This window comes from Sinocyclocheilus grahami, unplaced genomic scaffold, assembly GCF_001515645.1.
Source record: "Sinocyclocheilus grahami isolate Dianchi unplaced genomic scaffold, SAMN03320097.WGS_v1.1 scaffold383.1, whole genome shotgun sequence".
NCBI lineage: Eukaryota > Metazoa > Chordata > Actinopteri > Cypriniformes > Cyprinidae > Sinocyclocheilus > Sinocyclocheilus grahami.
The window spans coordinates 117,434-139,645 of NW_015505562.1; the positions used below are offsets into that span (position 1 = coordinate 117,434).

General features: G+C 37.1%; 4 protein-coding genes across 5 annotated transcripts in view; 3 read left to right on the forward strand and 1 right to left on the reverse strand.

Annotated features, from left to right (window-relative positions):
- LOC107549915 (ybeY metalloendoribonuclease) overlaps positions 1-1,222 on the reverse strand; it is a 3,671-nt gene extending 2,449 nt beyond the window's left edge. The window contains exons 1-3 of the mRNA XM_016231101.1: positions 772-1,222; positions 454-585; positions 290-358 (exon numbers count right to left, since the gene is read on the reverse strand). Coding sequence (XP_016086587.1) covers positions 290-358; positions 454-585; positions 772-981 — 411 coding nt within the window. The 5' untranslated portion in view covers positions 982-1,222. The remainder of the gene's footprint in view (positions 1-289; positions 359-453; positions 586-771) is intronic.
- A 171-nt stretch (positions 1,223-1,393) lies between these two features.
- Positions 1,394-3,615, forward strand: LOC107549916 (NADH dehydrogenase [ubiquinone] 1 beta subcomplex subunit 3-like). Of its 2 annotated transcripts, none has more exons than XM_016231102.1 (3): positions 1,394-1,483; positions 2,021-2,155; positions 3,282-3,615. In XM_016231102.1, exons 2-3 carry the CDS (start codon positions 2,028-2,030, stop codon positions 3,430-3,432), a joined length of 279 nt encoding a protein of 92 aa, XP_016086588.1. In that variant the 5' UTR covers positions 1,394-1,483; positions 2,021-2,027; the 3' UTR covers positions 3,433-3,615. The 2 variants fall into 2 exon arrangements, with proteins under 2 accessions (XP_016086588.1, XP_016086589.1); XM_016231103.1 differs by having other exon boundaries at positions 1,404-1,485; positions 2,018-2,155.
- Positions 3,616-5,927: 2,312 nt separating this feature from the next.
- Positions 5,928-9,542, forward strand: LOC107549893 (CASP8 and FADD-like apoptosis regulator). The gene is made up of 5 exons (XM_016231079.1): positions 5,928-5,931; positions 6,155-6,207; positions 6,656-6,734; positions 7,647-8,148; positions 9,113-9,542. The coding sequence occupies exons 1-5, from the start codon at positions 5,928-5,930 to the stop codon at positions 9,240-9,242; spliced, it is 768 nt and encodes a 255-aa protein (XP_016086565.1). The 3' UTR covers positions 9,243-9,542.
- A 1,025-nt stretch (positions 9,543-10,567) lies between these two features.
- The window catches only part of LOC107549894 (disco-interacting protein 2 homolog A), a 132,008-nt gene continuing 120,363 nt past the window's right edge, over positions 10,568-22,212 (forward strand). The window contains exon 1 of the mRNA XM_016231080.1: positions 10,568-11,025. Within this exon, the coding sequence (XP_016086566.1) occupies positions 10,902-11,025 (124 nt within the window). The 5' untranslated portion in view covers positions 10,568-10,901. The remainder of the gene's footprint in view (positions 11,026-22,212) is intronic.

Sequence of the window (22,212 nt, forward strand, 5' to 3'; positions counted from 1 at the left end):
CCCCCCCTCTCTACAAGAAGCAGAAAAAGTTTGGGAACCACTTATTTAGCACGTAGCCTGTCATGTGTGCACGACTTTTAGAGATGTGTTTCTCACCCTGATGGCCTCAGGATGATCGATATGTACATATTTTTAATCCACCACCCAGTGTAAAGGGAATATCACCACTCACTAATCACCACTTAATAGTTTTCTCTTTATGGTTTTGTTCCTACAAGCAGCTTGTATATTTTTATAAACCATAAAAGACAAGCTACAGCCAACACTAATCTGGTGAAATATGTCCCACCTCATTCCACTCCTCTTCAGTTTCGTGTCTGTACCCCAGTAAGTGGCAGATCCCATGAGCAGAGACCACCTGCGCAACGCCACAAAAAGCCATTTTAATAAACCTTCATGCAATCTCTGCTAGGCTGCAGATATAAATGTGACCAAACTACACCTCTTTCTTACTGTTAGTGCTGCATGAAGATCCTGGGATGTCTCTTTACACTGTTGCATTACATACTCTACACCTAAGAAGATGTCTCCTAAGTTATACTCGTCTCTTTGGAGGGCACATGGGATTTTGCCTGGCCTCAGATCCTTGGGAAATGAAACAAACTTCAGCCATTATTTCATGGGTTACTTCAACTGCCAGCAAAAACAGACATGCTCTAGCCACCTGCCAATGGCCAGTGTTTATATATAACACATTGCAGGCCAAGTACTTCCTCTAGTCAATGAGAAAGAAGCACATAGCCATGCAATCCATCTTGACAGCGGCTGTACCTCATAGAAGGGGAAGGCCAGCACATCTGTGGGCTGCCTCTTCTTCCTGTAGATGTGGTTGAGGCGCTGAATCCTGCGGTTGTCCACGCATATGATGCCCATGTCAAACTTCTGGACCCCGAAGATGTGCCTCAGGACCTCCACATCTTTGCGCAGTCTGGCGCGTCTCAGGGGAACCACGTTCTGCAGGTTCTGCAGAACTACACCCATAGTGAAAGTACAATTAAATATAAGTTATAACCTAAAAAGCCCAACCTGCTGGGAGTTTTTCTCTTTTTGTTTCGACGCCTTTCACGAGGTGACCGTCTCAAATAGAAACGTGTAAACGTATTTCTGCTGCCTACGGAAAGGACAAAAGACTCTATGCATATTAATACAATTTCTGTGAACGTATAACAACATAACGATCATTTCAATAAAATTGCCATGGCCCCGGAGTTTGCCCTGTCCATTGATTTAGAAACTGAAAGTGCGCATGCGCCTAATCGTTCATTCACAAAAGTGTCAAAATAAAAGTCCTGTCATTGTTTTATCAAAAACGTCGAATAGTTCAAATCTTTTCTGAGAGATTGAATAACGGATTGTTGTAATAACATTTTAGTATGCATTTGTACAACATGTATTTAATTCGAATGTCCTCTTCACAGGAAGTAGTAACTTAACTTCCTGGATTGATTGCGCGGTCAAGTTGGAGGTCACTTTGCTTTAAAAAAAAAAAAAAGGTAATTATGCTGCTATTATACTGAGTGGTGAACACACACACACACACACACACACACACTTACTTGATCTTAATATACCATAAAAATGGTATCTTACAAGTTTAGCCTTACCTGATCTAACATTTAAATTTAGAATTATGTAAATTAATAATTGTTTGTGCATGTAACCTAATGTATTCAGGCTGATTTAGTGATGTTGGATAAAATCAATTGAAATTTTACAACATGAAGCACTTTTTTTTTTTTCAGTGGGTCTCATTAGTTTCTCTTAGACAGCTATAAGATTTAGCTAACATCTCCACTTTCTCAGGTTTGCCTTGTGAGAACAAGTCCTAGGTAATCTCACATCAACAAAGTGATGACTACGGATGTGTCGACCATTCGATCTCTTGTCCCAATTAAACGACCAGTCAGTTAGTCGACCATCACACAAGCTTTAGTCTGCATTTTAACCACACGTTTTTGAATCGACTCGTTCTTAAGTGATTCAGTGGAGGCGAGTGACTTTAACTTGAGATTTCTTCAGCAGCAGTCATGGGTGGGGATCATGGGCATGGCAAGCTGTCCATGCCTGACTATAAAGTGTGGAAATGGGAAGGAACGCCGCTGGAAGCAACCCAGCAGAGGCTCGCTCGAAGAGGACTCAGGGACCTCTGGGCTCGGTAAGATCATACAGTTTCAGATATTTGCTCCTGCATCGTTTGCCTGGAGTTCTCTATGGCATGCACATGACATGAGTACTGTATCTGAATATATAGTGGGCTATTGAATTCCTGTCCACCCCTGTGTATTGTGATAAGAGTTATATAAATGAACACCCAAAAATGACAATTGGCTGAAAATGTACTCCTCCTTTGGGCCATCCAAGATGTAGATAAGTTTTTCTTCGTCAGAACAGATTTGGAGGAATAGCATTCCATCACTTGCTCACCAATGGATCCTCTGCAGTGAATGGGTGCCGTCAGAATGAGGGTCCGAACAGCTGATAAAAACATCACAGTAATCCACACGACTCCAGTCCATCAGTTAACATCATGTGAAAAGCTCCATGTCTGTAAGCTCAAACAAATTCATCCAGTGGTAAATAATCTGTAGTAACTCTTTCTCCAGTGAAGAAGTCCATCCTTTGTTGGCATATTTGATTAGAACTGTTTTTGACTGTTAATCTTGTAAATAGTGCTTGATCAGACTAGACCCTTTTTGAATGGAGAAAGCAATTATTATGGATAGAGGTATTTTAACCATAAGCAACAGTTAGTTTTTTTTTTCTTTTTCAAAAGTGCACCTTTTTACTTCATAAGACATTAACTGATGAACTGGAGTGGTGTGGATTATTGTGAAGTTTTTATCAGCTGTTTGGACTCTCATTCTGACGGCACCCATTCACTGCAGAGCATCCACTGGTGAGCAAGTGATGGAATGCTGAATTTCTCCTCTTCATCTTTTCATATGAAGAAACAAACTCATCTACATCTTGGATGGCCTGAAAGTGAGTATATTTTCACATTTAAATGAACTAAATAGAAAAAATTAATTAGTACAAAATTTATTAGTACTAATAAATTTTAGTACTAATTTAGTACTTTTAAATTTAAAAGTGATTCTCTTATTGTGACTTCCAGGCCATCGTTTCAGTGCATTCAGCCAAGTATTTTATAAAATGTAGATAAAAAATTTTAATATGTACAACTTTTAATTTGGCTTCAGCAGTAGTTTATTTTTCTAAAATAGGACGTTATGAAAGTCAGAGAATGAAGAACTAAAGGATGGCAATTTTTGTTTTTGCAGGAATGAGGCATGGAGATATACGGGCAGCTTTGGCATCCCAGTTACCTTCCGAGACGTTCTCCTCCGTGGATTTAAGACGGGATTCGCAGCGTTTGCCGTGGCACTGGCAGTGGAGTATGCTTTCTTCCCTCCAAAGAAGTCAGAGCACTAATAGTGTGGCTAAAGCTCAGCTGAGCCAGTCGCCGCCGGACTCTGTGTTTGCTGCAGGTTTTAAGCCTGTTGTTGTCTATCCATGAAGACATTAGCCCATGAAAGGCTTCCTAATACCTGTGTTCATTCATCTTTATGATTCCTATGACTAGTATGTAAAATAAATATACATTAATTGAATTGGGCTGAGTATGTTTGTTGTATGTTCATTGGATATTGCATCAGAGTAAAATGCTATTCTTTATATAAGTATAAATGCCAGTGATTTGCATGTTACATTTTCTGAATATGAACAGGGTTAACATGGATGCAAATCTAATGTTTTGACTATGACGTCCTTAACGTCCTCGATAATTCACTGCTGTGTGCTTACAATGCATATCTATGTCTTTTTGCTTTGTTGTACACACTGAGGTACGAATCAAAAGGATTGTGGCATTGCACAGATGCTGGCAATTAGATTGGAAGGTTAATATTTAATTTAATGGGGAAATGTGTGTGTAAAATGCTAAATTTTCACAGATCATGAATCATTTAGGTCATCTTTTAATCTGTTGACTTCTCTTCCAGCTAAACGGAAATAGCTGCCAGCAGAGGAACAGCTAACCAGAGGTTAGATGATTAGCAAAAGGAGCTGGCTTATTAAACACTTAATCTTAATCGACATCGTTTTACAGTTTTTCATATCCAGTACGTTTTTGGTTGCAGTTTTAGGTGATATGAAGTTTAGCTTGTAAATGTCAACAAATATAACCTTTAAGTATATTGGAACCAAATGCAGGCGTACTACAATTGCGAACTGTGTACAACTGTGCAGTGGTGGACAGTAACGGAATAGTTTAACTTCGTTACTGAAGTACATTTTTCAAGTATTTGTACTTTACTGGAGTAGTTTTATTTTGAGTAACTTTTACTTTGACTTCACTACATTCCAAAGCATAAGATCGTACTTTTTACTTCACTACATTTCATAAAACATATAGTTACTTCTTATAATATATCACATGCTCCGAGACGCAGAAGCGGTGTCTGATTCATGAATAAACTGATTATTTTCAATGAACCTTTTAAATCGGTTCGCAAATTGCACAAAACGATTCAATCACGAATTGGAATAATCCGATTGCAGCTGTTCTCAAGTCGACAACTCACTGACTCAAATGATCCGTTTAGTGCGAGTCTCCAGTGAATTGAATTGAAGATCTTGTGAGCACGCGCGCGACTGATGCTGCTAAAATAAGTTACTAATGTTTATTTTTTAGGATTAATTATTGTAACTGAAAATCATATTTAGTTCAAAGCTGTCAGTTGTTTGTGAACTAAATCTGCTGTAAAGGGTGATCTATTTAAGCCCACTGAAATGCTTGAATGCAGACACATCAACATCAGAGTCTCTATGTTTTAAGTAAAAAAAACATTAAAATAACACGGATTAAATCAAATAACTCATGCACATTCATCTTCACGTTAGCAGTTTTACTAAAATGCTATGCATTTAGCCCTATGTGACGTCTGTTTTTATATTGTTTGTCAGCACACATAGCCTAAGTTACTATGTATTTGGATCAACTAGCCGAGTAGACAAATATAAATGTTTATTCATAACCATGCTGAAAATAAGTCAATGTTAGCTGATGCTAACTGTCTAGCTAACGAGCTTGCTGGTGCTAAATTTAGGTAATTTTTAAAAAATAAAGTCCAAATATTTTTATTCAACCACCTAGGTCAGTGACGGGCAAACTTGGCCCTTCCAGGCCACTTTCCTGCATTTGAGATTTGATACAACCCTGACACAACTCACCTGCCAGTAGCCTTCTAGTAGTCTTGAAGACAATGATTAGCTGGTTCAGGTGTGTTTGATTAGGGTTGGAGCTAAACTCTGAAGGAAAGTGGCCTGGAAGGGCCAAGCTTGCCCACCCCTGACCAAGATAGATTACATCTGGGGGGAAAAGAAAGGATGTGATGTTCAGAACATATATATATATATATATATATATACACACACTAATTATATTTTCCTTTTTATATTCATTATTTCCTTATTGGGTATTTTGGGAAAATCCCAGGTATTTTGAGCAGTAGGATTATAAAAAATATATATGCTAATATGAAATGATAAAAGTAGCCTATATACAACTGCAAAATAAACATTCATCTATTGGTACTTTTTACTTGTACATAAAATCAAGTACTTTTCACTCGAGTAAAATTAAAAACGGAGTACTTTTACTGGAGTAATATTTTATTATACGGATCTGTACTTTTACTGACGTACTTGATTTGTGTAGGCAAAGAGAAATTAGAATATGAAGAGCTGTAGTGTTTGTTTATTAACTTGGCTATTATTATAGTAACTTAACTTGGTTATTATTCAGCAGCACGTACTTGACTGCCGAAAGTTAGACGTGCCCGCTTCCTCCTCCTCCTCCTCCTCCTCCTCCTCCTCCCCTCTGTTTCCGTTAAAAAACACCTTTAGGGGAATTCTGTTGATCTAACATGGGTTTTTATGTACTTACAAGTAACTCAGTTTTCTTAGTATATGTGACTAATATGTATATTTGTCTAATATATACGACACATGTCTAATGTATATTTGATTAATATGTATTATCCTAAATATGTATATCATAACATTTGACTGGTAGAGTGCAGTATGTTCTGTGTAATTCTATCTATCTATCTATCTATCTCTTCTTTTTATTAATTAATTTCTTTTTTTTTAGATAAACCGACCACAGTGAAGAAGAAACTACTTGGCACTAGCTCTTATTGTCAGGTAATTTAAATAAATAAATATATTTTTAATGAAATGCATATCATGAATTTTCGAATGAATTTGAAATATGTTCGATTATGCTTTTAAGATATACTGTATATCTGTTCAATACAAGGAGCACTGATGCTCAGCTAGTTCATTACGAAACTGTAGGGTTCTCTTAAAACAAAAGGTTTCACTTCTTTCTTTGACCATATGGCCAAAATTAGAGTTTTGCATTTAGGGTATTATTGTGTTAATTCCAAGCGCTGTTTCAAGGCAAGTAATACCATTATTTCCTAGTAACACGTTATGGGTGCAGACTCCAAATATAAGTGAAACTGTTATTGTGGGTGAAAATGCCACTGTGGAAGATTGTTATCAGGTGATGAATATGGCCAAACCAGTGACCTGTAACAGATCAGTGTGTCAAACTGACTTGTGTTGATTTGATCTTTTTGATCTCCAGCAGCAGGAGGAAGTGTACAGTATGCAGAGTGATCCCAGAGGAGTGTGTTTAATCATAGACTGTGTCGGCACTGAAGGAGGTGAGAAATCACTGATCTTATGTAGTTTACACTACCGTTCAAAAGTTTGGGGTTGGTAAGATTTTCTATTTGAATACATTTATAAAATGTAATTTATTCCTGTGATACAAAGCTGAGTTTTCAGCATCGTTACTCCAGTCTTTTGTGTCACATGATCCTTCAGAAATCATTCTGAAATGCTAATTAGCTGATTATTATTATTATCAGTGTTGAAAACAGTTGTGTTGCTTAATATTTTTGTAGAAACCATAATGATAGGATTATTTGATGAATGGATATTTCAAAAGAACAGCTTTGTTTAATTGAAATAGAAATCTTATGCAACAGTCTTTACTGTTACTTTTGATCAAATGAATGCATCCTTGCTGAATAAAAGTATTAACAAACAAACATTGAATTGTACTGTTGGATTATTTGATGAATGGATATTTCAAAAGAACAGCTTTGTTTAATTGAAATAGAAATCTTATGCAACAAAGTCTTTACTGTTACTTTTGATCAAATGAATGCATCCTTGCTGAATAAAAGTATTAACAAACAAACATTGAATTGTACTGTGGTCATGTTTTTCAGTATGTGTTAAATCAGTACTATCAACTTTTATCTAGTTGTTCATCCAAAAGCTGGCATTGTCTTTTCCTAGCACAAACTTAGTTTTTTTTGTAATGAAAAATTTGGTTTAATCACCAAGACGCAACAGCATGAGCCATTTCCATTTACTAATTGCAATGCTCAGCTAATTTAACAGCAGACTATTATTTAAGCAGAGTTTCTTTTTATTTTTTTAAACTGAGTTTGAAATCGAAAGTCAATTGAATGTAAATGTCTGTTTGGTGATTAGTACTAATAGTCCCACCTAGTTGTGAAATAAATCACATTACCCTCTAGTAATGGCTTCTCTTTTCCTTACAGATGAGCTGGAGCAGACATTTAAGGCCTTACACTTCATTGTGATCTTGCACAAGCTGCTGAGTGTGAGGGACGTGCAGTCCACTCTGAGGGAAGTGGCTCATCAGCAGGGTCACTACAGAGCGTCTGCTTTTGTCTGCTGCGTTATCAGCCGAAGCTGCTCTTCAGATCTGCTGGCCACTGACTCTCACGGTCCAGGACTGAGCCTGGACACTGTCAGGCGCCTCTTCACCTCAGACTCCTGCCCGGGCCTGGCAGGCAAGCCTAAACTCTTCTTTATCCAGAGCTATGATGTGCCCGAGCCTCAGAGGTGTGCTGGGTGTATGGAGGGTGGAGAGCTGGAGACAGACGGGCCTGTGCTCTTATGCTGCAAGAGGACTGTCCCGGTGGATGCGGACATCTTCTGGAGTCACTGCTGGACTCGAGGAAAACAGCTGGAGGTGCCAAACCATCAGTCTGTGTACCTGAAAGCCTTGAGATCCTCCTTAACTGAGGGACAGGAAAGGTAAGACTAACACTTTGAAAGATTGGAATTATTACAATTTTTTATGTTTGTTTTTTTTTCTCATGCTCACCAAGACAAAATATATATTAAAAAAAATACATATTTTAAAATGTCATTTATTCCTGAGATGCAAAGCTGAATTTCCAGCATCATTATTACTCCAGTCTTCAGTGTCACATGATCCTTCAGAAATCATTCTGAAATGCTAATTAGCTGATTATTATTATTATCAGTGTTGAAAACACTTTGAAAGATTGGAATTATTACAATTTTTTATGTTTGTTTTTTTTCTCATGCTCACCAAGACAAAATATCTATAAAAAAAAATACATATTTTAAAATGTCATTTATTCCTGAGATGCAAAGCTGAATTTCCAGCATCATTATTACTCCAGTCTTCAGTGTCACATGATCCTTCAGAAATCATTCTGATATGCTGATTTGCTGCTCAAGAAACATTTATTATTTTCAATGTTACAGACAGTTTTTGTTTTAAATAAATGCTGTACTTTTGAACTTATTTCATCAAAGAATCCTGAAAAATGTATCAGTTTCCACAAAAATATTAAGCAGCACAACTTTTTTCAACACTGATAATAAGACATGTTTCTTGAGCAGTAAATCAGCATATTAGAGTGATTTCTGAAGGATCATGTGACACTGAAGACTGGAGTAATGATGCTGAAAATTCAGCTTTGATCACAGAAATAAATTACATTTTACAGTATATTCAAATAGAAAAGAGTTATTTTAAATTGTAATAATATTTCACAATATTAACTGAATAATACGGTAATCAAATTATTCCAAATATTTTACTGTTATCATATAGTATAGAGCATACATTAGATTGCATATTTCTAAATCTCTAAGGCCATTTTGGACCCAGGGATTGATTGATTTTTTTTAAAATTTCTATTAAGTGTTATGTAAGTATTACTAATTGTATTTTTATTCTTTTCAGGAGGACTCATTTGGTAGACTTGCACATGGCAGTGAATCGTGCAGTATACGAACACAATCACAAATCTCCAGAATCCTCTTACTTTTTAAATCTCAAGCACACTCTCAGGAAGACAGTCTATTTGTCTTGATTCCGTCATGAACCCTTACGTTTAAGTGAAGGTAGATGATTATTCAAGAACATTTGATGTTTGAGTAGATGATCATCATAATGATGTCTCTATGAATTGTATCAATTATGATTTGTAAAGTTTCAGTAAATAAATCTCAGGTTTTGTTATTGTAGTTCCCTATATTGTCCACATGTGGGCAGTGTTGTCCAGTGTTGGCAGTGAACTTCACCACCACGTGTTAAACTTGCTTTTAAAACAGAGGTGCCCAAACTCGGTCCTGGAGGACCAGTGTCCTGCAGAGTTTAGATCCATCCACAATTAGACACCAGCTAATCAAGCTCTTACTAGGCATACTAGAAACCTCCAGGGAGGTTGGAGCTAAACTCTGCTGGACATCGGCCCTCCAGGACCGAGTTTGGGCACCTCTGTTTTAAAACATCTGAACTGATTGCCCTCCATAAAACCAATAATTTAAATCATTTAATTTAATTGTATAAATTGGTAAAAGAAAGTTTGAACAGAAGTCCCAAACAATATTAAACTATTTGAATACTGATAGCTTCAGACAGCCAGTGTCTACAGTCACAGGAAACTGTATCACGCTTCAAAATGACATTATAACCTAAAGGGAGACCTGAGACTTTCATCTATGGAGATGCACGTTTTAACAATGTTTATCATTATATGTTATACGTGTGTTTTTTCTCATAATGTGTGCATATGTTTCTTTCAGTTTCAATGAAATCGGTGCTATTTGTATACATCTTGAACACGTGTAAACATTTGACAACGCAATGAATAACTACCAAACGTTACCAAAGTGATATAACAAAAATCCTGTAACTTTATTTGACTTTTTTTGTGCTTCCAACTTCTCCTTGCTATACTAGCAAAGATGTGCATTTTCAAAGAAGTCAACCCTGTTACTGTCATAACTGACATTAATTCAATTAAAAAACATCAAGATGCAAACACCTCAAAGCCAAGTATTGTCTTTTCTTGTGGTTTAAATGTGACATTCAACCCTGTTACCTTGGTTTTGTCAGGAGCTGATTATTGAAAAGTGGATGTTTGTATGACCAGCTTGTTCTTTCTAATAAAACCCATGTGTCATGACCTTGAGCCCAAGGTTGACTTAAATGAACTAAACTGCTCATCCTGTTACTGTCAACCCTGTTATCATAAACCCTGTTGCTTCTTTTAGGGCGTAGCGGTATTTCACTATGTTAAACTGTAAACGGCCGATTTAGTGTAAGTATAGCAAGTGCAGCGCACTGCCAGTGCATGTCACCTGTGTGTGTGTGTGTGTGTGTGTGTGTGTGTAGGTGAGACACTGACGCGCTGTTCCCAGCTGCTCTGCTGCAATGGCGATGGTGGCGCGCTGAAGAGCGGAGTTGGCCGAGTTTCCCTTTGTTTTACGAAGCATTCTTCAGTCATGCACGACCATCCAGCGCTAAATCCGGCTTGAAGGGCGTGGATCTTACATTTTATCTGCGGTCCGAGCGGCTGGGCTGTAAGCAAGCAGCAGCCTATATGCAACCGCCCCGATACTTCTCACGTTTGCATGCGATAAGCGACCAGCACCCACCCGCCCCTCTCTTTCCAGCAGCTGATCTGAGCCACAACAAACCCTCTGGCCGGTGAGGACCTGGAGCTGTCTGACCCAGCTGGATCGTTATGGCAGAGCGCAGTTCCACCGGATTACTGATGATGATGCTGGACCCGTCGCCGGCGATCGCGATGACTCTCCCGGCGGAGGTGCGCGAGAAGCTGGCGGAGCTCGAGCTGGAGCTCTCCGAGGGTGAGTCGCTGGTCTTCCATCTCCATGCCACACACCGGGTTTTAGAGATCAGGGTTGCATCAGATTTCCTATGAATAGGGTTCATGCATTATTATGGACGCGGGCTGTTGACATACCCTTAAATACACACCTCTCCATATGCGCTCTGAAATATCTGATCTGTCATCGGGATGTTTTTACTGCAACCCTTCTGTACCTATATAATAGCGGTGATGAGGATAGATGTAATGCAGGTTCAGTGCTGTGTCAGCAGTGCTTCAGATCAGAAAGAGCATTCAGACCCAATAAAAGCAATGCAATATAAAGGACAACTAATACAGAAAACCATATGTTGGTGTAGCCTAATACAACTGCTGTTACTTTTGGCAAACAACAGAAACGGTTTGAGAATCATCTTATTGGTCGTGCTGGGTGTGTTTGAAGGTGCTGGAACAAATGCAAGACTTTTAGATTCATACAATGACGATTTTCAGGTTGTAGAAACACGTATGCATGACATCTGGATTGTTCCAAGCGAACTGCTCAGTATTCAATCTGGCTGTGGCAATTTCAGACAAGAACAACAGCATGCTTTGCATGTCATGCCTGTGCTGCAAATCTTCCCTAAGCAGGTCGTTTGCTGATAAGAATATTGATTAAACCTGTAGGTCCTCACGTATTAAGAATTTTTATCAATATATCGACTCTACATATTTCCTGACATGGTGACAAAGTCAAGGATCCATTCCGATTACTTTTTCTAACAAATCCCACAAGAGCTTGACTAGTAAAAAAATAAATAAATCTGATTTTTTAACTGTTATCATATAATAACAGATGTGCTGAACTGCAGTGGTAGTGCACCTTTTAAACTGGAGCATGTCTTCTGTGTAAATGCACAGCAGGAAGAGTTCAAACTGAACTAATTAGACCAACCGTGTGCTGCTTTCTTGAGATCTTCCAGCACATCTATGAGGGAGGGGAATGTGCAAATTAGCCTATGATTTGATGACCGTTATTTTAATGAAATTCACAATTTCAGGGCTGTTTTTTTAAATGATCATATTGTCAGAAACAATTATGGGCAGTACTCATCCACATGCTATTAAATCTCTGTTTAAACCTTTAAAAGCTTTGGTTTTATAGAGATTGTTTATGTATATTAATTCAGAGTCATTCATTGTAATTATTAGCTAATTATGCTGCGTAATGATGTCTTTGAGTATTATTGGAGAGTGGTAACATAATAGCCAAAGGATTCAGACGTTTGTTCTTGTGAAGAATTGTGGGAATATTCACTACCGTTTAGGGGTCAGTAAAGATTTGATTATTATTTTTTATCATTTGTATTCAGTAAGGGTGCACTAAATTCTTCAAAAGTGACAGTAAAGACTTACATTGATACAAAAAATGCTGTTCTTTTGAACTTTCAATTCATAAAAAAAAAAAAAAAATCCTGAAAAAAGTGTCAGTTTTCATTAAATCGTTAAGCGGCACAACCATGTCCAACAATGATAATAATAAGAAATGTTTCTTGAGCAGTAAATCAGCATATTAGAATGATTTCTGAAGGATCATGTGACACTGAAGACTGGAGTAATGATGCTGGAAGTTCAGCTTTGATCACAGCAATCAATTACATTTTTAGAGTTATTTTCAATTGTAATAATATTTCACAATATTACAGTGTTCACTGTAAATAAATGCAGCTTTGGTGAGCATAAGAGACTTCTTTCAAAAATATTTAAAAGTCTTACCGATCTCAAACTTTTAAATGGTAGTTTAGACATGAACAATGTATTAACCAGTTAACTGGCAAAAATGTATGCAGTGCTCAAGTTCTGACCCATATTTTATTTGATTATCTCTGGGACGGCAGCACCAGACCTAGTTTCTTAGCAGGCTGAGGGAAGATTCACTGTTGTGGTCTTTTAAAAGAAGACAGTGAATCCAAAATAGCAGCAGCTCATACTGCTGGCATACTGTGTCACCGCTGAAATCCCCATTTATTCTAAGTCTACATTTCCTTATGTGAGTTGAATTTTTGCTTGGTTAAAAGTGTGGCATATAACACGAGCGAACAACACAAACACAGCAGGATTGCAGAAAACAGCCGAACCCCTGTCCGCTTCCTGTTTGCGTGTGCATAACTTCCTGTCCTGCACACTGTCTGATAGCCATTGTTTTCCTTTATCCTTTAATTGCTGACGTCACCAGGCACAACTCTAAAAGACCCTGAGAATCATTTTGTGCAGCGGGCTTCTTAATACGATTTTTAAAAGTGAATCGATATTTTCTGATTTCAGTTAATTTCCCTGAAGATGAGGTTGATTCTGAATTGAAACAGGTTGAGTTTGGGTTGCAGTACTGCACCAGAGGTTCAAACATCATGTGGTACAAATTGTTCTCAACATTTTAGTTGAAATGAAGAGCAGAGTGACGTTAGGCAGAGGGATTTTTTTTCAAGGACACTGCTTTAGTGTTATTCTTGGCTAAGGATGTTCAGAGATCTTAATAGAGAATCACACTTCAAACTGCAGTGCGGTTCAGGACTCGGTTAATCTGGCCCTGAGAAACCAGCCCTGAGGCTGTTTCTCTAGTCTTTTTGAGGTTTAAAAATCCATTGATGTAGTCCTGCTAATGATTTTGGATGATCGTGCAGGTGGATGAAGGAGTCACGTTAAATCACACCGCATTTTTAGCTAAGTTCAGCCATAATAGATGTGTAAGTCTCAAGGGAGGCTTCATGTTCCTGAGCTGAGTGTAACAGTCAGACAGGCGTATGATTAACTTTAGTCTAAATCATTCGCTTGTTTAAATGAAATGTTTTGCAGTGCATTGTCTATGTGATAGCGGCTTGAGAAGCACAATTGTTTAAATCAGCCCAAGTCATCTGTTGAATTGTGGGTTAGCGATTTTATATAGGAATGCACGTCAGTACTATGTTGTTATATTTGTTATATTGGGTATGAGACTGGATATTTAATTATACATGCTTATTTCCCATATATTTACATATAGAATAACTCTTTAAAGTTCTTTAAACATTTATAATTTGTTTAATAAGTTGCAACGCAACTATAATGTTCCCAGGTCCAGAAACGTAGTAAGGGCATCGGTAAAACAGTCCACGTGACATCAGTGGCTCAACTTCAGTTTTGCGAAGCTACGAGAATACTTTTTGTGCGCAAAGAAAACAAAAATAACGACTTTAGTCAACAATTCTTCTCCCCCGAGTCACTGTCTTCTGCCATTTTGGAGATTATCATAACGCATACGCAAGTGTAAACAACGCCGATTACGTTCATGCGCGCAATTTCCCGTTCTTGGGTACTCTCCAAAATAGCGGAGGACGTAACTCGGGGTAGAAGAATTGTTAAATACATTTTTTTTTCTTTGCACACAAAAAGTATTCTCGTAGCTTCGCAAAATTGAAGTTGAGCCACTGATGTCACGTGGACTATTTTACCGATGCCCTTACTATGTTTCTGGACCTGGGAACATTACAGTTGCGTTGCTGTCTATGGAGGGTCAGAGAGCTCTCTGAATTCATCAAAAATATCTTAAGTTGTGTTCCGAAGATGAACGAAGGTCTTACAGGTTTGGAACGACACGAGGGTGAGTAATTAATGACAGAATTTTCATTTTTGGGTGAACCCTTTAAATATAATCTTTAGCAAATCTCAAATTTACATTTACATTTAGTCATTTAGCAGACACTTTTATCCAAAGCGACTTACAAACGCCTCTTTGAGATGAACAATAATGTGTCGTTCACTTGCAGAATGTAAGCTTCTAGAGGGCACATAACTCTGAAGTATTGAATTTAATATCCTTTTTTCAAACTGTACATTATAAACTTGTTGTCATTGCTTTTATTTTTTTATTTTTATTTAGATAAAAAAGTGTAGAATTTTAATATCTGCTATGTAACATGTATTGCATGGCTATAACATAAAAAAAATATATATTTTAATATCGGTGAAATTGGTTGAAGTTGACTACAGAGTGAAATTTTAGGATTACGGAAATAAAAATCCTGTTCACTTTCACCTTAGGGGAAATAATTTTTTTTATGATAATTTATAAAAGACAAACCTAATGTGAGCAACAATGTTGTTGTTGTTTTTAAATAATTATGTTTAACAGCAGAAATACTGGTGAAAAACGGTCACCCATGATTCAGCAATATATAGCTAAATATATGCTTGATGGGATTGTAGTTCTTTCACTTGTATCTTTGTATTTTTGTCAGTTTTAAATACTTTTTTTCAAAGTTTGTAATGTTGTGATTCACCTCATAGCTGATTGCTTTGGCTTATAGCTTCTAACTTTTTAACACAAGACATTTTAAAAATGCCTATGGGAAAAAGTTATGTAAAATACTTCCAAACCAAGGCCACTGAAAAAGTGTTTAGATGCTGTTACAAACTATAGTGAAATCCTGAAGCTGGAGTCCATGTTTGGTTTCTCCTTCAATTAAGTGCACTGATATCTGAGAATATTTTGTGGGTATTGCTAAATGAGATATCAATTGCAGTACCCCCTTTACACTTCTAAAACAAGCCCTTGTTTGTCCAATTTTAGTATAGTTTCTGATTGTCTAGAAAACACAACTTCCCTGACACTTTTTTTTCTTCACAGTATAGGGCTGTCACAGAGAAAGGTGTGATCTCAAGACACCTTTGTCAGGAAATCCAGACATTTAGCATGTGGTTTTCCAACAAAAAAAAAATCACTTACAGCAGCCTCAACTCAGAATTGAGCAGATATAATTGTTGGAGGGGCTCATCTCATCACCTTGAGAAGTTACATAGCATGTCCTGACATTCTCATAGGGTTTTCATGGGAAAGGTGCAGAGGCGTAAGGCTTTGATCGGGGAGCCATGCAGACATGCCGGGCTGTTGACCTCGATATGGATCAGCGCTGGAGAGATGGGGCGTAAATGAGTGCAAGAAGACAAATAGTGTACATTAACTCCTGCGGCAAGGCTCTGCTTGTTCAGATAATTCATGCCCTCTCTCATTTATCATATCTCCACTTTCCTTCATCGCTCACACCTATCCGGTTTGTAGCAATGCCTCAAAAACGCATTATAGCAAAACATCTATATAGTATTGCTCAATGTCTGAAAGTGAAGGAGAGGATGTAGTCTAGCCTAACAGTCATGTGATGAATTCGACGCAAAATGACTTCAACTAGATGGAACTCAGCATCATAGGTCATGGTTTGTCCATCGCTAGTTCTTTCTTCTCATGTGGTCAGTCAGGCGACTGCAGGCGTGTAGTGTTTTCTGCAGAACGAGAGGCATCTGGTGTAATGGTTTGAATGGTTGTGGTCAGTATTGGTTTGGATTTGTACGCTACTATTAGGATGCACCAATTAGATTCATTTGAGGCTGAATTTGTTAGTAACATTTAGATTAGGGAACACTATTTGCTAACTAGTTGCTTTAGCATGCATATTGCTAGCATATTGACTGTTAGATCCCTTAACTCTACCACATACCTAGGGCAGCGGCTATTTGCACTAAGTGAAAATAGCAGTCTTTTTTTAACGATATGCTATTTAAACTAAATGCAAATAGCTATAAATTATATTTACACTGTTAAAATAGCAAGATTTTCTGCTATTTATTCTACTTACTGCAAATAGTGGTAAGTATCTGCACCTCAGTATTGTAGTACATTATAAAACAGTATGCGATAATAACGTAATAATTATAATTTTTATTCAAATTATTAAATGGATTCCACCTTATTGGGACAATAAAGCCCTCCCTACACCTACCCTAACCCTACCCGATACTTTATTTCAAGAGATGTGTTTTAAGTCGTTTCTTGAAGATGGATGAGGATTCAGCTGCTCGGATTGAGTTGGGCAGATCATTCCACCAGGAGGGAACATTTAATGTAAAAGTCTGTGAAAGTGATTTTGCGCCTCTTTGAGATGAACAACAATGTGTCGTTCACTTGCAGAATGTAAGCTTCTAGAGGGCACATAACTCTGAAGTATTGAATTTAATATCCTTTTTTCAAACTGTACATTATAAACTTGTTGTCATTGCTTTTATTTTTTTATTTTTATTTAGATAAAAAAGTGTAGAATTTTAATATCTGCTATGTAACATGTATTGCATGGCTATAACATAAAAAAAATATATATTTTAATATCGGTGAAATTGGTTGAAGTTGACTACAGAGTGAAATTTTAGGATTACGGAAATAAAAATCCTGTTCACTTTCACCTTAGGGGAAATAATTTTTTTTATGATAATTTATAAAAGACAAACCTAATGTGAGCAACAATGTTGTTGTTGTTTTTAAATAATTATGTTTAACAGCAGAAATACTGGTGAAAAACGGTCACCCATGATTCAGCAATATATAGCTAAATATATGCTTGATGGGATTGTAGTTCTTTCACTTGTATCTTTGTATTTTTGTCAGTTTTAAATACTTTTTTTCAAAGTTTGTAATGTTGTGATTCACCTCATAGCTGATTGCTTTGGCTTATAGCTTCTAACTTTTTAACACAAGACATTTTAAAAATGCCTATGGGAAAAAGTTATGTAAAATACTTCCAAACCAAGGCCACTGAAAAAGTGTTTAGATGCTGTTACAAACTATAGTGAAATCCTGAAGCTGGAGTCCATGTTTGGTTTCTCCTTCAATTAAGTGCACTGATATCTGAGAATATTTTGTGGGTATTGCTAAATGAGATATCAATTGCAGTACCCCCTTTACACTTCTAAAACAAGCCCTTGTTTGTCCAATTTTAGTATAGTTTCTGATTGTCTAGAAAACACAACTTCCCTGACACTTTTTTTTCTTCACAGTATAGGGCTGTCACAGAGAAAGGTGTGATCTCAAGACACCTTTGTCAGGAAATCCAGACATTTAGCATGTGGTTTTCCAACAAAAAAAAAATCACTTACAGCAGCCACAACTCAGAATTGAGCAGATATAATTGTTGGAGGGGCTCATCTCATCACCTTGAGAAGTTACATAGCATGTCCTGACATTCTCATAGGGTTTTCATGGGAAAGGTGCAGAGGCGTAAGGCTTTGATCGGGGAGCCATGCAGACATGCCGGGCTGTTGACCTCGATATGGATCAGCGCTGGAGAGATGGGGCGTAAATGAGTGCAAGAAGACAAATAGTGTACATTAACTCCTGCGGCAAGGCTCTGCTTGTCCAGATAATTCATGCCCTCTCTCATTTATCATATCTCCACTTTCCTTCATCGCTCACACCTATCCGGTTTGTAGCAATGCCTCAAAAACGCATTATAGCAAAACATCTATATAGTATTGCTCAATGTCTGAAAGTGAAGGAGAGGATGTAGTCTAGCCTAACAGTCATGTGATGAATTCGACGCAAAATGACTTCAACTAGATGGAACTCAGCATCATAGGTCATGGTTTGTCCATCGCTAGTTCTTTCTTCTCATGTGGTCAGTCAGGCGACTGCAGGCGTGTAGTGTTTTCTGCAGAACGAGAGGCATCTGGTGTAATGGTTTGAATGGTTGTGGTCAGTATTGGTTTGGATTTGTACGCTACTATTAGGATGCACCAATTAGATTCATTTGAGGCTGAATTTGTTAGTAACATTTAGATTAGGGAACACTATTTGCTAACTAGTTGCTTTAGCATGCATATTGCTAGCATATTGACTGTTAGATCCCTTAACTCTACCACATACCTAGGGCAGCGGCTATTTGCACTAAGTGAAAATAGCAGTCTTTTTTTAACGATATGCTATTTAAACTAAATGCAAATAGCTATAAATTATATTTACACTGTTAAAATAGCAAGATTTTCTGCTATTTATTCTACTTACTGCAAATAGTGGTAAGTATCTGCACCTCAGTATTGTAGTACATTATAAAACAGTATGCGATAATAACGTAATAATTATAATTTTTATTCAAATTATTAAATGGATTCCACCTTATTGGGACAATAAAGCCCTCCCTACACCTACCCTAACCCTACCCGATACTTTATTTGCAACTTTTTGATTATTTCCTTAATTTTTATTGAAAATAAATGCCTTTCTGATGTGATATGAGATTTGAAAAGGGAGAAAAAAAGGCAAAAGGCAGGTTCGAACTCGGGTTGATCGTGTCAAAAAGCACACGCCTTACCATCTACACCACTGGAACTGATGTTTGATGAGCGTCTTTTGTAGTGTTAACTAGACCAATCACTTGTTGGTGGGCGGAGTTAGGGTAAATAGCCTCTGCCAACAAGGCGGCTATTTGCACTTAGTGTAAATAGACACTCCGTTTATTTTTTCAGAAATTCCGTTTAATTTTTTCCAAATTCAGTTTTTTCCATTTTAATTTTTCTAGACTCTGTTTCAATGGTTTAATAATAAAAAGGAAATAATCAAAAAGCATGTGTAAACCATGAAACTTACACAATTTAACTGCAATTTATTGAAAGTTGAACAAAAATTAAATTTTTAAGGCCCTATGAAATGTCACCCCCCCCCCCCCCCCCCCCCCCCCCCACACTGGTAAATATTCCTTAAAAATCATGTTAATTAATAATAGTTCATTAATAATAATTATATTATTGGTATTAGTACTATCATTACAATAAGTAATATATTTATGTCGCGGTTTCTTCAAGTTAAACCAAACTTTTATTTTGACGGGATGCTGTGAAGACATTTAGTTTCTGTTTGTATGTAGTATGACGATAGTTTTTCTCTAAAGAAATGGTAAAATGCTCATGAAGTGACTCTCAGAGCAGTTCTAGAGATTATGTTTATGTATTCATGTATTCAAGCGTCACGCGCGCTTCAGTATATGTGTAGTAAACGAAACTGCGCGTCTGCACCATTCATTCACACAGGGGCACGCAGAACATGTAGGATTCATATTTAAATAGTCTTTTTGTGGATTAATATTCACAGACACTAGTCCATATTGCAATTTGATGTAAGTGTGTTTTGACCTACTTCTAATTTATTCATCCAAAATTTTGCAAATTTCATGACATTTTGCATTATGCAGTAAATTCCATTTTTATGACTGGATTCCGCAATTCCGTCTGTGTTTTCCACTCAATTCTGACTAGGGCCCTACATAACTACTACAACAACTACCTTATTTAATATCAATAATCAGCAAATAAGGGGTTTATTGAGGGAAAACTCTTAGTTAGTAGTGAATGTGTTCCCTATAATCTAAAGGGATGATTAACGATTGTTAACGATGTTAACGATTCTTTCATTACACGTTTTCAGTTTTGTTTAGGTTAGCAACACAAATCACAAATAATTGATTTAGGAAAAAACGATTCCGTTACTGCAGGATAAACCTCAGACAGAATGCATCCATGCATGGTACAAGCATGTACCAAATGTGGATGGTGAAACTTTTTTTTCTTTTTTTGCAGGAAACATTTCACCCCTAGTCTATATATAACAGTTTGTTATTGCTGGTTTGAATGTTTGTTAGTCTTTCTTTGTCCCTGGTCAACAACGTCAAAGTCATATTCCCATCTTGTTGCCATATTTGTGGTCTGACCAAGTTCAGCCTGTCCAGCTGTTGTGTTTTGCATTCAGTGGGTTTCTTCCAGGAACACAGCACTGAGTAAGAAGTGTGGGAATATATATATATATTATGCATACTGTATATACTATATTAGAATTGAGTGAATTGAATTGTCATTAATTTTTTAAATGTTATGGTGAGATTCCTGTGATGGTTACTGTGTTCCATATTCAAAGTCTAAGGCTACGTTTACACGACAACGATGTAGTCAAAAATGGAAAAGTTTTTCCTTTGCGTTTTTAAAAAGTTTCACATGTACACAACAACGATTTCAAAACGATTCGCGTTTACACATATTTGCGAAAACGGCCAAAAACGCTGTGTTACGTATGCCAGGCCAGTAGTTGGCGCTGTCACCTTGTTAGTAAACAGTACCTGTAGGGAAGTGACGATTATATGATGTATATGATGCGTCTCCGCTGTTGGTTGTAATATTGGTGAAGTAAAGCCACACTTTGCTGAAGAAGCGTTAGCAAACCCTTGAGCAGCAACAACAGTTTACACGGAAACGATAACGGTGCCGTTTTCAAAAACTTCCACTTTGAAACCCGTTTTCAAAAATATGCGTTTTCAGTCCCCAAAACGCCATTGTCGTGTAAACGAACAGTCAAAACGCATAATAAGTTTCCCGTTTTTGGCTGAAAATGTTGTCGTGTAAACAGCCCCTCAGATGTCGAATATTTGGTAACACTTTATAATTTGTTAACATCAGTTAACTCCATTACTCTGTGAAAAATAAAATGAATTAATTATTAAAGTGTTTTACAAGAAAACACTATTACAGTCTTTCTACTTTCAAATGTTATGTTTAATCTAATGCGTTACTTGCTGTTTCTGTGCCGTTTCTGTGAAATTTACTCAGTTTATGAGTTTAAACAGTTTCAAATAAATCCTACACCATTTTTTTTCAGTAAATTTAAAATGAAAAATACGTCTACAACCTTTATTAATCTTGATATTAATTTCAACATTTTCTAATTCATTTCTACAATCAAAAGTTGTAATTTTAAATATAATCTGTTCACATTTAACACAGTGTGCAAACCAAGAGTGTAGAGTTATTAAAGGGGTCATATGATGCGATTTCAAGTTTTGCTTTCTCTTTGGAGTGTTACAAGCTGATTGTGCATAGATAAGATCCCTGAAGTTGCAAAGACTAAAGTCTCAAAACCAAAGAGATATTCTTTATCAAAGTTAAGACTCTGCCACGCCCCCCTAAAACGGCTCGTTCTAACACGCCCCCACATATCTACCTCACTATGTGGAAATATTTGCATAATGCCGCCCAAATGTGCACGCAAAGAAAGAAGGCGTGGTTTCAGTAACCGCAGTTAGTGTTGAAGCAGCCATGTCAGGGAGACGCTGTGTGTTTCTAGGCGAAAGCAAAAGCACTTTATTTGGCCTTCCGGAAGTAGATGCATTTAGGAATCTTTAAGATTACTTACAACTGAACAGCAATGCATTTTATGGACGACTGTTTCGTGAACCTAGGAGAGGAGGTCATTCTGACTTTGCTATGACAATCTGGCTCTTCTGAATCAGCTACTGTTTTGTTATTAGTTTAAGTATTTGCTATTGACTGTTCAAATGCAGAGTTTTGCGCATCGTGTGTGTGTGCGTGTGCGAGTGAGAGAGAGAGA

Coding starts and splice junctions, on each gene's coding strand:
- LOC107549916 (XM_016231102.1), top strand. CDS start 2,028: ATGGGTGGGGATCATGGGCATGGCAAGCTGTCCATGCCTGACTATAAA. Junction 2,156..3,281: donor CTCAGGGACCTCTGGGCTCG/GTAAGATCATAC, acceptor TTGTTTTTGCAG/GAATGAGGCATGGAGATATA.
- LOC107549893 (XM_016231079.1), top strand. Junction 6,208..6,655: donor GCACTAGCTCTTATTGTCAG/GTAATTTAAATA, acceptor TTTGATCTCCAG/CAGCAGGAGGAAGTGTACAG. Junction 8,149..9,112: donor TTAACTGAGGGACAGGAAAG/GTAAGACTAACA, acceptor TATTCTTTTCAG/GAGGACTCATTTGGTAGACT.